General features: G+C 39.5%; 1 protein-coding gene across 2 annotated transcripts in view; it reads left to right on the forward strand.

Annotated features, from left to right (window-relative positions):
* Positions 1-17,960, forward strand: part of CHCHD3 (coiled-coil-helix-coiled-coil-helix domain containing 3) — a 158,018-nt gene that overhangs the window by 34,159 nt on the left and 105,899 nt on the right. For both annotated transcript variants that reach the window (XM_086744539.1, XM_086744547.1), the window contains exon 4: positions 15,701-15,845. In XM_086744539.1, the coding sequence (XP_086600665.1) occupies positions 15,701-15,845 (145 nt within the window). The remainder of the gene's footprint in view (positions 1-15,700; positions 15,846-17,960) is intronic.

A 17,960-nucleotide genomic window follows, 5' to 3' on the forward strand; every position in this document is an offset into this window, starting at 1 on the left:
AGTGTCCCTGCCCAGGGCAGTGGGGTTGGAACTACATGATCTGTAAAGGTCCCTTCTACCCTAAACCATTCTGCAATTCTATTATGGCTTTTGCTAACTTTTAGGTTTGTCTATGTTTTGACTCTCTACTCTCCTATGATGACTTTGGTAACTTTTTTTTCTTGAAAGCTACATGAAAAATGCTTTTCTTGAGTAATACAGATGATAGATTTTTAAATCATTCCTTGGTAATGAATTGCTGGAGTCTGTTCTACTTGGCTAGCTGGGCTCCATATGGTGTGGCGTCTTATCTGTCATTAGCTGGATAACTTACTGCAACCTCTGTATTTCTAAATCTCCTCATCTGTTTATAGAAAATATTTCGAAACTCTAAATCAGCTTTTAAAAATCCGCACACACTGATGCACGAAGGTGGCTCTCGGGGGTAGGCTATTAGATTGCAGCCATTAGCTTCTTTATATTTTTGTTGTGATTGTGCTTGAGGGAGGGTCCATTTCTGGAGCACCCAACATCAGAAGGACATGGACCAGTTGAAGAAGGTCCAGAGGAGGCCATGCAGATGATCAGAGGGCTGGAGCACCTCTCCTGTGAGGACAGGCTGAGAGAGTTGGGGCTGTTCAGCCTGGAGAAGAGGAGGCTCCGGGGAGACCTTAGAGCGGCCTGCCAGTGCCTAGAGGGGGCTACAGGAAAGATGGGGAGAGACTCTTAAGCAGGACGAGGGGTAATGTTTTTAAAACAGAGGGAGGTAGATTCAGATGAGATATTAAGAAAAAATTTTTTACACTGAGGGTGGTGGAACACTGTCCCAGGTTGCCCAGAGAGGTGGTGGATGCCCCATCCCTGGAAACATTCCAGGCCAGGTTGGATGAGGCTCTGAGCAACCTGATCTGGTTGGAGATGTCCCTGCTCCTTGCAGGGGGGTTGGACTGGATGACCCTTGAGGGTCCCTTCCAACCCAAACCATTCTGTGATTCTATTACCACAATTCACGTTGCGGTTTAATTGATACTCTGATGCATCTGAGTGCTTCCCCCAGACCTTGTTTTGTCGTGTCTCAGCAGTACGTTGCATCTATGACAAGCTCTTAGTAAACTTCTTGGAGTAGAGAGCTTTTGCAGAAGAGAACAACAAATTCACCACCAGAAATGTGAAGTGAAAGAAGAATGAAGAACAGTATTAGAGAAGAACCCTTTGGGAAACTACACACCAAAAATGTTATATTGAAATCAATACTGGGCCTTGACCTTCTTGTGCTACTGTGTATTTTAAAGCTTACTATTGATTTCTGGTTTAATAACATGTTTATTCTAGGTTCCTGGCATAGGTCTGGAGAACATAAGGAAAAAATAAAATGCGCGATTTATTTACTGTATTTATTCTATATTTTACTGAGGTAAATTTATGGGGAGCATATTAATGTATCTTCAGTTCATATGAGCAGTGCACCAAATGTAGTGGAAACTTTTTGGAAGTAGATTTATTTTATTCCTAAATGATTATATTTTCAAATGTAATTAGCTACGTTAAATTGGGACACTGGGTTTTTCCTGCAGTTTTATTCTCATAGGGGACAAGAAGCTGCTTTTTTTTTTGTTTGGTTGTTTGGGTTTTTTTGGTTTTTTTTTTGTTTGTTTGTTTGTTTTTTGAAAATAATTGCAGTGTAGTCTTTTGCCACAACGACCCCTTGATAATGTTTAGATTAAGTGTGAAAACAGTCAGGGAAATTCTGTCTTCTCTACCACTGAAAGTAGGATTGCAAGCTGGAAATACTTCCATGAAGCAGTGAAAGTGATTATAATAATTTCGACTTCTGATAGATGGAGAATGAGTTTAATATCTTCTGGAATGAGTGACTATGTGACCATACCGTTTTTAAAAGCAGCTAAAGGTATTACCCAACTGATAACTGCATTTAGGAATGCAAGAATTGGTGCAACAGTCTTACACCAGAGCTTGCGTCCTCTCGTCGTCCCTTCTCTGAGGAGGTTTCGATGACGTGAGTATTGCAGAGAGCGATTCAAGCCATGTTTGAAGTGTAATTGAGAGAAACTGCTTTTAGAGGGAAGTTGCTTCGTTACAATTGTCATTCCAAGGAAAAAAAAAAATGTCAGATACGCTCACGTGAGAAGGAATGCCTTGGAAGTAAAGCTCTGTTGTCGCCACTGCCATGTTTATGTAGCCTATGGATAATTATTCTGTCTTTTTCTTACTCTTTTATACAGTGTGACTTGTCTTCCACGAATGCTGGGAAGCTTAACCTTTTTCTAGTATGACATTCAGTGTATCGGGGAAAAAAATGGCTATTGATTTGTGAGAGCAGAACTTGGATGTCTTACAGTGATAAACAGGATTTCGTGAGATCAGTAATAAACTGCATATAAACGGGAAAGAAGGGCTGATGTGACATCTGATCAGGGCCTCCTGGCTCTAAATGTGACATGCACGTGTGCGTGACTCCTTCCGTATCTGAAGATGTTTAGTTGGTAGGGAGAGGACTTAAAATAGTAATTGGGTAAGATCCAGAGCAGGCTCTTCTGGAGTGTAAAATCAGATAGTCCTGGGCAGTGGTGAGGGCTGTTCATTTCCCGAAACAAAACATTAAAGTTCAGTGTGTATAACTGATTTTATAAAAATAAGAAAAGTAAAACTGATTTCCTTTAGTGAGTCCACTTCAGCCTTAGCGTTGGGAACACGTGTGGAAAAAGTGGCAAGTTTTGGAATATCTTCCACAGTTTGAGTTCATCCTATTGCCTCTTTCTATTTTTTTCTTTTTTCTTCTCCAACAGCAGAAGTTTTCGTCATCTGATCTCACACTCAGCAAAAGATTTCTAAGTGAATTTATTCTTTGACGGCTATAGTATTACTGAGGTCTGGAGGATTATGGGATAATACTGCTCTGCCACAGGAAAAGAGGGAATGAGGAGGGTCAGGCTGGGTCGAGACTATCCCTTTGCGGGAGAGGGAAGCAGAGGTTAAGTGTGAAGACATTTCAGGTTCGAGCAGAGATTTACCTATTAAACAAGCGCTGTGATGGGGTGAGCTGTTGTAACTGACGTCTCTTTGGACAGCCAGCTGCTGAAAAGAAATTCTGTTGTGGAAGCGTAAGTCACTTTCTGAATGGGGTTACGTTTTACATTTTGCTTTTTAAAACCATGAAAGTTTAGCACACATCCTTACCTGTAAAATGCAAAGGAACTATAAAGATGTTTGCAGCTATGCTGCTGATGAGATTGAGGGTTTGGAAATATTAAGCTACGTTAGCATCACGTTTTAGTTTCCTTATTGTTTTCTGGGAAGGAAAAACACTATTTGGTGATGGTAGAGTTACTCTCCAAGATTTCTGCTACTGGTCTGACTCCATTAATACCATTATATCTAGTTCTCCATATACACAGAGATGAATCTTGGAGGCAAGAAGTGGAAATTGCAGAAAGCAACGCTATAATTCACTCCTACCTTTATAAACCTCAATTTTCCAAGGTTTCTTTTTCACTTCGATTTTAAAACTTGGCATCTCAACTGACAACTTGTATACCAAGCTTCATCTTGATAAGTTTATTTCTAGGAGAGATGGGGAAATGACTTGAAGCCAGTGAGTTTATTTGGAGAGAGCATCAACAAAAATATTACTGCTTCATACTTTTAGATTCAAGTAGGGAGGTGAGAAACTATTCCCCTCTGGCAATTTTAAATAAACCTCTGCTTTCAAACCACTGAGCTCTCTCATGTTGAAAAGTAGCAAATGAGTAGACGTAGCAGAGAAACACTTAAATAATAATAATAATAAAAATTTGTAGCTGTCACTTCAATTTAATGGATAATTAATGTTGTTGTAATTTCATGACTGCCTTTGCAGATCTCAAGGGGAGCGATATTAAATTCAAAAGTAATTTCAAGTAGAGCTAGGTGGATATCGGGGGAAAAGTCTTAGCTAAATACATATACAAATTATGTAAAACAGTTTTACTATTCTGACTTAAGTTCTCTGCATGCCTCTGGCATAAAGGTAGAAATTTGTTCATCTGTCTTTATATGACTGATCTATATGCACATATTTTAAAAACAGTGGCTTTATGAAGTATAATTACAAAATCTGCTGAAACAATTTTCTCTCCTTCCTACTTGCTCTCCCGCCTTGCAACACCCAGCAGCCCTCCCAAAAAAAAAAAACCCACCACAACCCAAGTATTTTAATGAAGAAAGTCAGCTCAACCGTTTGCTATGAGATATGAACGGGCATCAGGCTGACAAGAGGCAGCGTCCGTATTGCAGTACTTATTAACAACCTGTCTGTGGAAGTAGTGTTGTGAAATTGGAGAGCTGTATATAATTATGAGTGTTGAAATTAGTGTCTTTGATCTTTTGATCAAGAACTGGCACATAAAATAACGTGGCCATTAGCAAAGATTTTCCAATTGACATGTTATGCCGAGGCTGGCAGGCGGCTGGAAAAAGGAAATGAATGAATGTGTTCAACTGAATGTTATTGCTTGGGCCTCCTTGTTACGAGTGATTTGAGAAATACGGCGTTTGAGGTAGGGGGTAATTGAGAGAATGGAAACGAATGGTTAAGTGGGGCAAGGTGGAACATAGTCTTAACCAAGATAACTTGTATTTTCAGTGTTCTGTGGGGTTGGGTACCAGGCTTCAGCATAAAGAAAGAGTAAAGCAAAGCACTTGGTACCTTGCCCTCCTTGTTATTGCTACTGGACATATGTGGAACTCGTGTGAGGATTGTACGAGAATTTGGGAGTGACCAAGGCCAAGCGTGTAATGGGACATATTGGAGGGAGGAGTTCGCATTGTGGGGGAAGTTTACTTGATGCTTAGGGATCAATTTTGGAATCAATATCGCTTTTATCTTTACAGTAATGTTTCTGATGACTGGTGCACTAATTCATACACGTGTGAATGGCCAGCATTAAGGAGGGATGGGTCACCATGAGGAAGAAGTGGATGTGCAATAAAGTAGTGGAGTTCTTGTTAAATTTAATGATAGGAAAGTAGCAGTAATACAGTACAAGATGTAGGAAAGGGTTTGCAAGCGTTGTGGGTGCGTGCCTTTCATCTCTTCTCTCTTCCTGCATGCCCCAGAACCGTTAGAGCTCTTGATCACTTGTGAGTTTGTCAAAGAATTTTGGTTGTGCATGTTTTGGTGTGTAAAGTGGATAGCGATTTGAATCCGTGTATACACATTTCAATTTTTGGATGAAGCACTCATGAAAAGATTGCAAATCCGAATTTGGTGGCCTGCATATTCCTTTCTTTAACTTCGTATTCTCACATTCTTAAACCTTTAGCATTTTTGGTTTGCCTTGCTTCTTTTCTGTTTTACCAGTCCTAATTCTCTTGTCCTTAACGAAAGACTTACTCAGTGCATGGATGTCTCAAAAACCACTCGGGTGGAGGTAAGTTCAGGAAAGTTGTATTCCAGTCTTAAATTTAGAAGAGTTTTTGGCTTTCCCATAGATGATTTTTAGTAATGGTTTGGGTTCTCCCTTCTGCCCCCCATACAGGGCAATGCATCATTTAATATACAACTCACATAAAACTTTGCCAAAAGAACAAAGTAAATTAGGGGGAAAAAAAAATTACGTTTTGCCTATTTGGGACATATGAGCAATATAAGTGCAAAAAAGTTGAAGGCAAAATGTGTCCTTTTTACACTGTGGCTTTACAGCGCAGAAGAATATTTTCTGCTACCATTTGTGTAATTTGAAATACTGAGTTTAGAAATGAAACTTTAGAATGGATTTTTAAAGGATGTGGTTGTTACTAATGTTAGGAATAGCCCCTTTCACCTGTAGCATGCAAAGTCTCATGTGTCTAGAGAATTTTTTAATGTGTAAGTAGTGCTAGGAAATCGCTTCAATCTAGTAGAACTTTCTTGTCTTGTCATTCTAAGACTTTTGTGAAGAAAGAGATGTTGCCTTTCAGATAACTTATTTGTATGGCTCGGTCCTTAACTGTGTTTTGCAGATGCAGATGAACTTCAGATAATTTATCTGACTTTGCAGTCAGATGAGTAATCAGTTACTAGAAACTGAGCAGGAGAAATATCCATTTCACACTTCTCAGACCTCAGTTCAGGTTAAAGTTGTTTTCCTGCTGTCTCTCCTATCTTTTCAAATCCCTTGTCAGCTACAGTGATTTTCAACCACAGCTTTGTATGGCACATTCAGCATGCACTCATTAAATATTGAAACTCGGTACTCAGAAACATTATTCAGTCATTAATATTGTATCATCGCCTAAACTGCATTGTTCAAAACACTTTTGGATGTTATGCAAGTCTGTCAGAATGCGTTAACAAACTTGCTGGTGTCAAACTAAGCAAAAAACCTGGTGAACAGTTTCCACTGTAAACACATAGAATCATAGAAATCATAGAATGGTTAGGGTTGGAAGGGACCTTTAAAGCCCATCCAGTCCAACCCCCTGCAAGGAGCAGGGGCATCTCCAACCAGATCAGGTTGCTCAGAGCCCTCTCCAACCTGGCCTCGAATGTTTTCAGGGATGGGGCATCCACCACCTCTCTGGGCAACCTGGGCCAGTGTTCCACCACCCTCAGTGTAAAAAATTTTTTTCATAATATCTAATCTGAATCTACCTCCCTCTATTTTAAAACCATTACCCCTCGTCCTGTCACACCAGGCCCTGCTGAAGAGTCTCTCCCCATCTTTCCTGTAGCCCCCTTTAGGCACTGGAAGACCGCTATAAGGTCTCCCCAGAGCCTCCTCTTCTCCAGGCTGAACAGCCCCAGCTCTCTCAGCCTGTCCTCACAGGAGAGGTGCTCCAGCCCTCTGATCATCTTCGTGGCCTCCTCTGGACCCTCTCTAACTGGTCCATGTCCTTCTGATGTTGGGATCTCCAGAACTGGACGCAGTACTGCAGGTGGGGTTTCACCAGAGCAGAGGGCCAGAATCCCCTCCCTCGACCTGCTGGCCACGCTCCTCTGAGAGTATAAGCTGTACTTTTATTTTTAGTCAGTGTAAGCTTGTTGAGTTGAGGGGGATTGTATAGAAATGGAAGTGTCAGAGATCATGAAAGATTAAGGAAGCTGGATAAAATGAACGTTAAAAAAAACCACCTCTCATTGTGAGAAAGCATACAGATTTTTTTTTTTAATTATTTTTTTGGATACTGAAATGTTTTAGTTCTTTGTCTTCCTACATGGAATTCATATTTAAGGATAATTTCCAACTTTGAAGACTAAAACCTCTTTAGATTTTTCTACATTTTATACAGGAGAGGCCAATTTTCCTCGTAGTGGACTTTGAAACAGGATGTTTTTGATTTTGATTGGTTGGAGGTAATGAAAAATGACACAGTTCATGCTTTGGACTTGAATGAGTTTATCTTGGATCACCACAGATTCATCAGGTTGCGTAGCTTGGAGACTGTAATAAAGCTGTGACAACTGGCAAGTAATCAGTTCCCTGAAAAGCAACACAAAGAAAATGTTTCATCTTTGGTAGCGTAATAAATTTTCAATAGCTGTAATAAGGACTAAAAATGATAGATCGTTATATTTGCTTTTAATATAGTACTGTTTAGCAATTTTAGATTTCCTATGGATTCGAGGTTAATTTAGAATGGAACGTGTAGTGCCTATCGAAGCACAAAACTAATTTTTTTTTTTAAAAAAAAAAACCAAACATTTCTCAGTGTGTTGCTGTTGTCTGTGAATTAAAAGGTGCTTTCTCCTTAATCATAATCATTAATATCTGCAGGTGTTTTTCAGGAATGACAGAAATGGATATTTTGAAGTAAACAATAGAGTAAATTCTTCTGTTCGGAGAGTTAAATTATTCATCTTGTTAGTGTGGCTAACACGTTTTGTGCTGTGCGAGATTACAGCAGTAGGTCATAATTCACATGGTAAAATTAACAGTTTTCCTCTCTTGAACTCATTTTAAAAACTGCTCTGAAAAGGATGGATATTTTATTTTTTTTGAGTGTAATGAAGTTTTATAATGCATTTTTTTACAAAGTATTTTTGTATTTCTTAAGAGATACAAAAACCAGATTCCTTGTTCCATCAGAGGTGCTTTCTTGTTTGTTTCCTAAATTTCTAATTCTGCTGCACAGTAATTAGAGAGAGGAGCTAGCTGTGTATTTTGACTTCACTTACTTTGTTGGACCCTATATGGTAGTTGCCATTTAATCATTTTAAGTCATTACGTGATTGAGAAATTATTTTTGATGTTATTATTTTGTTTTGTATTATTTAATACTAGTTTAATCTGTATATAAAAAATTACTTTAAACTGATACATACAAAAATATAACCTAAAGAGCAACTTTCTATGTCACTTTTTAGATACAGATATATTCAATTGATTTACTCCTTAATATGTGTTTATTAAAGTGGTCTGCACTTTCTACTTAATAAAGTAAGAGACAGTTATCAGGCATTTAAAGGGTGGGTGAAAGAAGTTATGATATGGAATTTAAGAGTGCCAGAAGCTTTAGGGGTAGTAAAAAGATAAGTGACTGAATCATTGGGTGTTTGTTTGCGGAATTGCAAAAAGTGCCAGTGTCATGCAAGAATAAATTTTCTTCGTAGCATTTACTCAGTGTTGAACTCCTAAAAGACAGTGCTGCAGAAAGGCAGGAGTTGTTGCTTTCTGTGTATGACTGTATGCTGTAAAACAGTTGAGAGCATGAAATATTGAGAAGTGTTAATCCAGACTTCACTACGTAGAGGTTCTTGTTAATGCTTTATGTGTATTTTCAAATAGCGCTATGGAAAAGTGATAGCGTTTTCTACTTTATTTCATTAATTCAGCTACCGTAACTAAATAGCTGTACACTCCTTGAAACAGTGTTTCATAATTGTTCAGAAATATTTTGTTCTAACTGTCAACCGTGTTGTCGTAGTTCGGCCCTGATCGGGACCAGACTGTGCAGTCTCTCTCCTGCTCCGAGAGAACAGGGGGAGATGATATAAGGAAAAACGGCTCAAGGTTTGAGATAAGGACGGGGAGAAATCCTTAAAGTTACCGTTACAGGCAAAACATATGAGACTTGGGGAAAAATACTCATTTATTTCTAGAACTAGCAGGAGAATGAGACAGGGAACAAGATAACCTCCCCCCATCCCTCCCTCTTCTCAGGCTTAACATTATCTCTACCACCTTCCCTCCCTGAGTGGCACAGGGGGGAAGAGGGAATGGGGGTCGCGGTCAGTTCATCACGTGTTGTTTCACGCCGCTGCTTCATGGTCGGGGGAAGAACTCCTCACATTCCTCCCCTGCGTCTTCGTGGGGTCCCTCCCACCGGCCACAGTCCTTCGTGAAACTGCTCCAGCGTGGGTCATCTCTTCCACGGGTGCAGTCCCTCCAGAACAGCTGTCCCAGCGGGCCCTCCACGGGCCACAGCCTCCTTCAGGCCTCCACCTGCTCCGGCGTGGGGTCCTCCACGGGCTGCAGGTGGATCTCTGCCCCTCCGTGGACCTCCATGGGCTGCAGGGGCACAGCTGGCCTCACCGTGGGCTGCACCATGGGCTGCAGGGGAATCTCTGCCAGGAGCTGCATTACTCCTCCCCCTCCTTCTTCACTGACCTTGGCGTCTGCAGCCGTTCCTCACACCAGGCTGGCAGACGCCTCTCAGGATCCTTTTCACATCTCATTCACATCTCATCTCCTCTCCACTTCTTGCAGCCAGGCCGGGCCGAGTTGGGCCCAGTCGGCTGCCTGGCGGGAGGCCAGAGGGTGAGGGGCACAAGGCCCACAAGGCTCACGCCTCCCCCTCTCTGCCCCCCGCTCAGATGCTTCACATCTTCTTCTCCTTCTCTTTTTTTTTTTTTTTTTTTTTCTTTTCTGTTTTCCCCTACTTAAATACGTTATCGCAGAGGCGTTATCATGGAACATTCTGCTACCAATCGGCTCGGCCTTGGCCAGCAGCAGGTCCGCCCTAGGCCCGGCCGAGTCCACTGAACAAAGGGGAAACTTCTAGCAGTTTGCTACAGAAGCTGCTACCTAAACAAAACCAGAACAGGTGTAGAAAAATGAATAGCCAGCAGTCTTCTCTGCTGTTTCAGCACTTTTTTTTTTTTTTTTTTTAATAGCTCTTTCTGTGGAAGTGATCAGTGTAATGCGTAATGTCTCTTGTCTGTTAACTAGAGCTTTGTGCTTAAATGTGAGAGCCGTTATATTGAGCCTTTATATTTGTTGTAATTAAAAATGTCATTTTAAGTGGTCTATTTATGTGGAATTCTTGGAGTGGTGGACTCTACTGACAAGTTGTGCTGTTTAACTCTTTTTAAATTGCAGGTTTGCTTCTATTTATTCTTTTACTTTTGGCTAGATAATAACATAATTTATTACTGTAGATTTAGCTGATGTTTGCCTTTGGTCAGCGGCGTTACATGCTGAATGCCGGCAGAATGAATTTGTAATGTCAAGGAAGAAAACTACTGTAAGCTGATGGGAGCAAATCTTGGAGGTGAGCGTGTATCTGCCTTGTGTTTGTTTCATTAAGCTCCTACAAGCAACCTAATTATGTAACTCAAATAAATGGAAATTACTTCAAAATCCTACTTCTTTTGTTAAAACTTTGAATTTAAATCAGTTGAGATGGGTATTTAGGAATTTTTGTCAATAAAAGTTGCCCTAAATGAAGAAGTCTAGTGAGTGCTTCAGGACGTTAGCTATTATATTTTTGTTCTGTAGATATGAGATACATTCCTGATCACATGAATGAGCATTAGAGTAGATAGGAAAGACTTTAAATTTTTGCTTTAAAATGCTGCTGGGTCCACAGATGTCACCAAGCCTTTGAGCTTATAGACACAGTAAGGCAGGGATGTTTTTTTGGCTTGCGGCTAGCCTCTGGTAAAGGAGCAAGCTTTTGCTTCTGGAGGTGAGCACATGCGTTGCAGAGTTGCTTTGTGACATCAGCAAGTACATCTTGATGATAGGAGGCATCTAGTTAAGCCAATTGAAATGAAGAGCTGATGAACTCTTCATATAGAGTAGAGGAGGAGGAGGAACGTGGAGAGTTGGAAGTTCAAAGACAAATTCAAAGAATTGAAAAGATGGAGCTGTTAAAACTTTCTGGTATTTCAGAGCCAGACAAGAGGAAAAGTCACGTAGGAAAGAGCTCCAAATGTTGCTGGGTTGAATAGGTGTCGTCAAAAGGCCTTCAAGAGGGATATGCAGATGTATGGATCAGCAAAGAAAGGTTTGTGACAAAAGTCGTGGAGCCAATGGAAGCCAAGAAGTCAAAATGAGGATTGCAAGAAGTCAAGTTGAAGTTTTCATTTTCTTTACTCTGCTGTGTTTAAAACTAAAGAGATGTGTTGGGTGGTTTTTTTGGTGGTGGTTTTTTTTTTTTTTTTTTTTTTTTTGTTATTGTTGTTTTTCCTCCACTTACCGAAGGAGGATTTTTTTGGGGGAGTGGAAGGCAATCCAACTCTTAAAATTAGTGGCAAAGATGTGAAAAATCTTTAAGAGAAGGTCAGCTACTGACATAGGGAATGGAAAATAAGAGAGACAGTACATGTTTACTAAAGGGAAGTAGCAGCAGAGAATAAATAATTTTATTTCTTCCCTGTAACAACATAGCTACTTAAAAAGAACAGAAACAAAGTAGGCCTAGTCGTGTCAATGGCTACTGAAACCCTTGACTTCTGTAGGAAATTACTGCTTAAACTGGAGAAGGTAGAGGTTTGTTGTGAATGACAAGTGGAGATCATTAGTCTAGAAGGTGGTTAGTAATGGGATTTCTCAGAAAATAGTCATAGAGTCATAGAATGGTTTGGGTTGGAAGGGACCTTTAAAGCCCATCCAGTCCAACCCCGCTTCCAGGAGCAGGGACATCTCCAACCACATCAGGTTGCTCAGAGCCCCAGCCAACCTGGCCTTGGGTTACTGGGTTTCAGTCTTAGAACTAATGTTAATGTTTTTATTTCTGAAAGATGCATTAGTACAACACTTAGTGATACCATTGCAAAAAAAAAAAAAAAAAGGTTAAAGTGTGAGGAAATAAATGACTGACTCTACTGACTGAGAAGTGGTATGAAGGTACAAGGTACTTCTGCTAACAAAGTAATGAACGTTTTGGGGTTGTAAATCGTCTCTCTAGAAATAACAGGGAATGAAAAAACTGGGAAGCGTTAGTTAATCACCACAGTGAAATCCTCTGGAAATGGAACAGCTGCAGGGAAGAGCTGATGGGGTGATCAGGGAAACAGCATTTTATATAAAAGGCTGAAAGCGTGGATTTTGTTTGCATGAAAGACATAAGATGGAACAGCGGACAAGCCTGTTGTCTTAAAATGAAATTTATCCCCAGAGTGAATGTATTTAAATAGGGCTAGTGTAAATTGAGTTTGGGGATTACAAAAATGATCCTAAGTCTCTGGAAGATGAACTTCTGCTCCAGCCTTGCAGCTGGAGTAGGGACAGCAATAAGGTTTGTTTTTTTTGTTTTGTTTGTTTGGTTTTTTTGGTTGTTTGGTTTTTGTTGGTTGGTTGGTTTGTTTGTTTTTGTGAGGGGGGTTCTGGGTGGTCGTGGTTTTGGTTGTTTTTTGTTGTTTTGGATGAAGTTGATCAATTTATGTAAGACATTACTTCTAAGCTGCAAAACTGGTAACTACCAGATGACCTGGTAAATTCTTAGTTTTGTGTTTGGATATTTATGCTGACATTCACGCCATTGTAAGTGCATTTTTTGAGTGCAAGAAATCGCACTTTAAGGAAGAAGGGCAGTCTGTAACTAACAAAACTGCATTTGGATGAACTGTTATGAACAACACAGATATTTCCGTTCTTGAGGCGGATGTTTCACATCATCATTATTGGTATCGATGAGCAAGCTAGAATTAAATAATTTTTATCATCTTCAGATATTGGGAACACATCACACTATTTGTTTAGGAATATTTTTTTACACGTGCAGTGGGGAAAAAGGAGGTAGGTGGAGATGAATTTGTTAAAAAGCATCTGCTTTATTACAAAAGGTTGGAGTTGGAAGTGAGGATCTCGCCCTGCATTCCCATCGGTGGAAGTTCCTTGGCGAACTGGTCTGGCCACTGCAGTGGGATGTGATTGCCAACAAAGGATGGCACAGAATCCTTTTTCTGGGAGTTTTATCACATAGTGTGCTTGGAAACTAGTAACTTGTAAGATTGGGTGTGGGGTTATATAACTTGAGCAGGAGTTCTCTGGGTGTCCTATTCCAGTCCTTTCCTCTCTTGCTGTGGTAGGATACAGCTGCTCATGGCCAAGAATATATTCAAAACTGGAATGGCTGCAAGGTGGGATCAGGAACATAAACTAATTTTAAATGGGCAGGTTAAGGTCAAAACAGCAAGTTTCGCCCTGAGTTCTCTGCTTGTGGGAAACCAGTGTTATACAGCCATCGTTTTTGTCACTGGTGTGGTCGTACCCGCAGCTGGGTCACGGTCTGCTAATTCTGTGGGATGTCAGAGCTTCTGATGAAAAGCTTTTCAATGACGCGTCGTAGGGTGGGGAGTCAGATGAGTCATGTATGTAGATGAGATTCTGTAGCAAGTTTGTGGCAAAGGACACATGGAGTTTTGGCAAAAGTAGAAGAGGCCATCCGGTCCCTCTGTGGTGTGCTTAGCAGGGAAGCTGGATGTAACAGCAGTCAGGTGAAGCCATCAAAGGATTTACCTTGACATTGGGTGGCCATTATTTTTAAGTGTTAGGAAAATTGTCTGTCTTCTGTTTGCAAGAGAGGTTGAGAAGAGACCTCGCAAAGGTTTGTAATTCCAGGGCCAAGAAAGAGAAGACTCAAGAAGACTGAGCTCATGTCAAATATGATAATAATTTGCCAAAAATTAGATGTAAACATCTAAGTAGTGGTGTTTTTTGTTTTGGTGATGTTTTGGGTTTTTTTTTTTTTTTTTTGGTGGTGTGGCTTTTTTTTTTTTCTCCTTAATTTTGGACAGTTTGCAATATGGAAGCCTGTAATAACTTTTTTCAGATATTTTGTGATTGCATGTACTTTAATTACTCTACTGGGTACAGTATGCGTATGTTTTTAGGGGAAAACCACTGGAGGGAAGTAAAAATCTAGAAAGGATGGAGAAGGCTCTTGCTTCAGTCTCTGGAAAGGCTAGATGGCTTCTCTGCGGTGTCTGACAAGAAAAAGCTACTGAGACTTCTATTTTGACACTTGTTTTTCTTTTTAGACAAAACATGATTTCTCCCATCCAAAAGACAACCAGCATGTTTTGACTGCACCATCGATCCTGTGAAGGATTTGTTATATCAATGCCGCAGGAATAATTTGGGGGACCTTGGGAAATCACTTAATGGAATTTGGTCCATGTCTGCATAATCTGACTCTTTTTTTTTTTTTTTTTTTTTTTTTTTTTTTTTTTTTTTTTTTGGTGGAGTGATTGAAGATGCTGCTTAATAAACTTTTTATAAAGATTCCCAGTTGGTTGCTGTGTTTCAGAGGGTTGTGTCTGAGCACAGGAGTAATACATCTCGTAATTGTCTTTTTTTCCTCCCTACCTCACTTAAATATTTTCCCCGGGGAAGAATCTAATGTACTGTAATGCTAGTACCTTTTACAAAGTGACCCTCCTCATTATGATTTGTTCTCTGAGGCTCCCTTGACAACGTATAAATGCACTGAGAATACTTAAGCTTCCTCTCCATCACTCTTTCAAAAATCTATTTGAAAAGCAGGGTTTGATACTGCCATTACTGCTGAGTTCCCTAGTGCTGGCTCTGTGTTCGGTGTCACAACATGCGTGCAACAGATCAGTTTTATTAGCTAAACAATTTATATCTATGTATTTTCATGGAAAAAAATAGAGTGTGCTTTTAACAAGTACCGTAGTGAAAATTTAAAATGTATTTATGATTTGTGACATACAAATGTTGAAAATTTTCTGGGACTGGAGTTGCTTTTATTAAATCTCTTGCAACAAGTTGAATAGCTATTTTCATTTCATCCTTTCAAATCACCGGGAAAGGTTTGTTCTGGTGGTTTGGTCTTTTTGCAGCTTGGTAAATAGATGCGGTATTTAGGTTTATGGTATGTCAGAGATAGGAAAGCATAGGCCCATAGCAGAAAAGAACAGCTTTTGGCTGGAAGTGGAATGTCACTGGCTCACGGAGAGAGGTTTTTCTGGAAAAAGGCTTCCTTAAAATCAGAATAAAACCAACAGGCGAACAGAGCTTCGTGCGTATTCTTACTACATAAAGATATATTTTCATAAATCTCTTGAATGAGATATATTTTTTTGTGATGTGATAGTGTTACTAAGACTTGTTGAGTTTGTGTATTCCGATTTTGGCACTTTAATCATAGAATCACAGAATGGTTTGGGTTGGAAGGGACTTTTAAAGCCCACCCAGTCCAACCCCCCTGCCAGGAGCAGGGGCCATCTCCAACCAGATCAGGTTGCTCAGAGCCTCATCCAACCTGGCCTGGGATGTTTCCAGAGATGGGGCATCCACCACCTCTCTGGGCAACCTGGGCCAGTGTTCTACAACCCTCATTGGAAAAAATTTTTTCCTAATATCCAATCTAAATCTACCTCTCTCTATCTGAAATAAACTTCTGGAATTTTTAGCTAATATTTGTATTCAGGTGTCTTCAAGCAGATCATAATGTATTACAGTGAGTGCTTTTAAAGTGAGTGTGCCTAAGTCCTCCTAAGCTACATCTGGAAAATATACCTTCAATCTAAATTTCCCTCCACTTCCTGTAGATTGAAACAAGAACAAACGTATGTCCGTGATGAGTTTGGCAAACTTCTGGAACAAGAAAGGATTTCTTCGAACGAACATTTGACTCGAGCCATTCTTCGCGAGCGAGCTGCAACAGAAGAGGAGCGTCAGAAGGCGCAGCGTTTTGTAAGTTCAGAAATTTTTGTAGAAATCTTGGGTTTTTCAAACAACTGTGTTGTCAGACTTGTCTCAAACTATTGGTAGAAGAGGAAAGCAATTTCTTCTTGTTTTTTTTATTACTAGTAAATATGCCATTTTATTCCGTTTCTTTTTTTTTTTTTGTCAAGTATCTTTGTTATAAGAATAACTGATTAGAAAGCATCTAACCTTTCCAAAGGTTGCAAGTATAATATTTCTTCTTATGTGTGTGGATAATATGTTATAATATATTAAATGGTGGGTTGGTGTTTTTTTTGGTTTTGGTTTTGGTTTTTTTTTGTTGGTTTTTTTTTTTTTTTTTTTGTTTTTTTTTTTTTTTTTCAGAGGGTGTAAAACTAACATGGTAGTCTAGGTCTATCTACTAAGTTTTGTTATTCTGTGTTAAGAAGTTACAGAATAGAAGAGAACTTTTCTAGAAATTAATTATTTCATATTTAAAAGAAATCCATAGTGTTTCTGAGCTAGAGATCTGGCTAACAATAAGAATTCAAAAAGTGTAAGTTCTGAAGTCTCTTACATGCTAGAAAGCAACAACAGTCGAACTTTTGATGATTGTCTCAAAACTTGGACCCAGCTTTGTGAAAAATTCAGTATCAAAGAACCATATTTCATTAGAGCTGATGTATAAAAATTCGTGACAGGGAAGTTGTAAAACACGGCTGCTGTTTTCCTCTGAAAACTGACACTGTATTTCAGTCCCTTTCAGATGTCTGGCGGATTTATTACTTCTTATGTATAGCGGTTGCTTGCTATACTGATTGTGTCTGTATTGACTCTTCTTTGCAACAGTAATCACTATTCTCTGATGTAGGAATACTTTAAAAAAAATACCAATTTGTTCACTGTTTATACTCAAGTATTTTCAAGAAAAAGGTTTGAAATACTTATGTGAGCATTCCTGTTGTAATAAATGTAATTACTTATTTCAACATCTATATAAATATTTGTTTGGCTCTCTGTAACTGAAATAAAATCAAAGCTTTCTGAGGCTTATTGGTTGGTAATGTAGTAAATCAGTCCCTTCGATAAGCAATAGCTTTACCTGTGTTATGTAAGTAAAAATTTATTGCCCATATTATTTTTCCAAATCACAATTTGAAAGCAAACAAATTTCACCTAAGTACACCTGAGTATCTTTTGCAGATGTTTTCTAATGCTTTTTCCCCTCTATGGTAGTGTTATTGAAGAATGATTACAGTATGGTAAACACTTGTTTAATGTTTTGTCAATTTAAAAAGTGGGGACAAAGGAAATTGGAGAGGAATTATGACCAAGGTACAGCCTTAGTCCTCTGCTATGAACCCCTGGATTCTTAATATTGCGCAGGAGAGGTAAGGAGTTTGTGGCCTCAACCTAATGAAGAGCTGAAGATTTATAATTGGGAATACTATTTGCATAATTCCTGGGGGATTTGCATCTTTCACTTACTGCTGTAGTTAGCACTGTGCTTTCGAGAAGCACGTGGAGATTTTTTGTTACAGTTATCAAACTGGTTTATTTAGCTATTATGTCAATTTTATTGTTAATTTTTACTTACTCTAGAGTATTTAAGTTAGCACTGCCTATGTGAAGCAATTGGGAATTGCTATGAACTAATTTTAAACCTTATCTGCCTGGGGAGTGGTGTTTCGAGGTGTGTGGTGTCGCTGCATGTTGAGTTGGAAGAAGAACATACAAATGGTGCTAATGAAATGAAGGAAACACCTTAAAATCCTACAGAATGGCTCCTCATGTGGAGGACAGCATGACTTGCTGCTTAGCATTTTAGAGCTGGCTACCAAAACCATGCTTTTGTGGAAGCATAGGCCTGTCAGGGCATAGATTTTGCACATGAGAAGAGAAACAAGGTATCTGAGCTCTGTAGTCATCTCATTTATTTTTATCATGTTACTGTTTCCATCTCTGAAATTCCTGAAGATCCTGCATGGATGAATGAGGATCTCCTGGACCAACTGAAAAACAAAAAGGAAGCCTATAGAGGGTGAAAGCAGGGACAGGTATCCTGGGAGGAATACAGAGAGGTTGTCCAAGCAGCCAGGGATCGAGTTAGGAAGGCTAAAGCCCTGACAGAATTAAATATGG

This window comes from Chlamydotis macqueenii, chromosome 1, assembly GCF_036417535.1.
Source record: "Chlamydotis macqueenii isolate bChlMac1 chromosome 1, bChlMac1.mat, whole genome shotgun sequence".
Taxonomy (NCBI): domain Eukaryota; kingdom Metazoa; phylum Chordata; class Aves; order Otidiformes; family Otididae; genus Chlamydotis; species Chlamydotis macqueenii.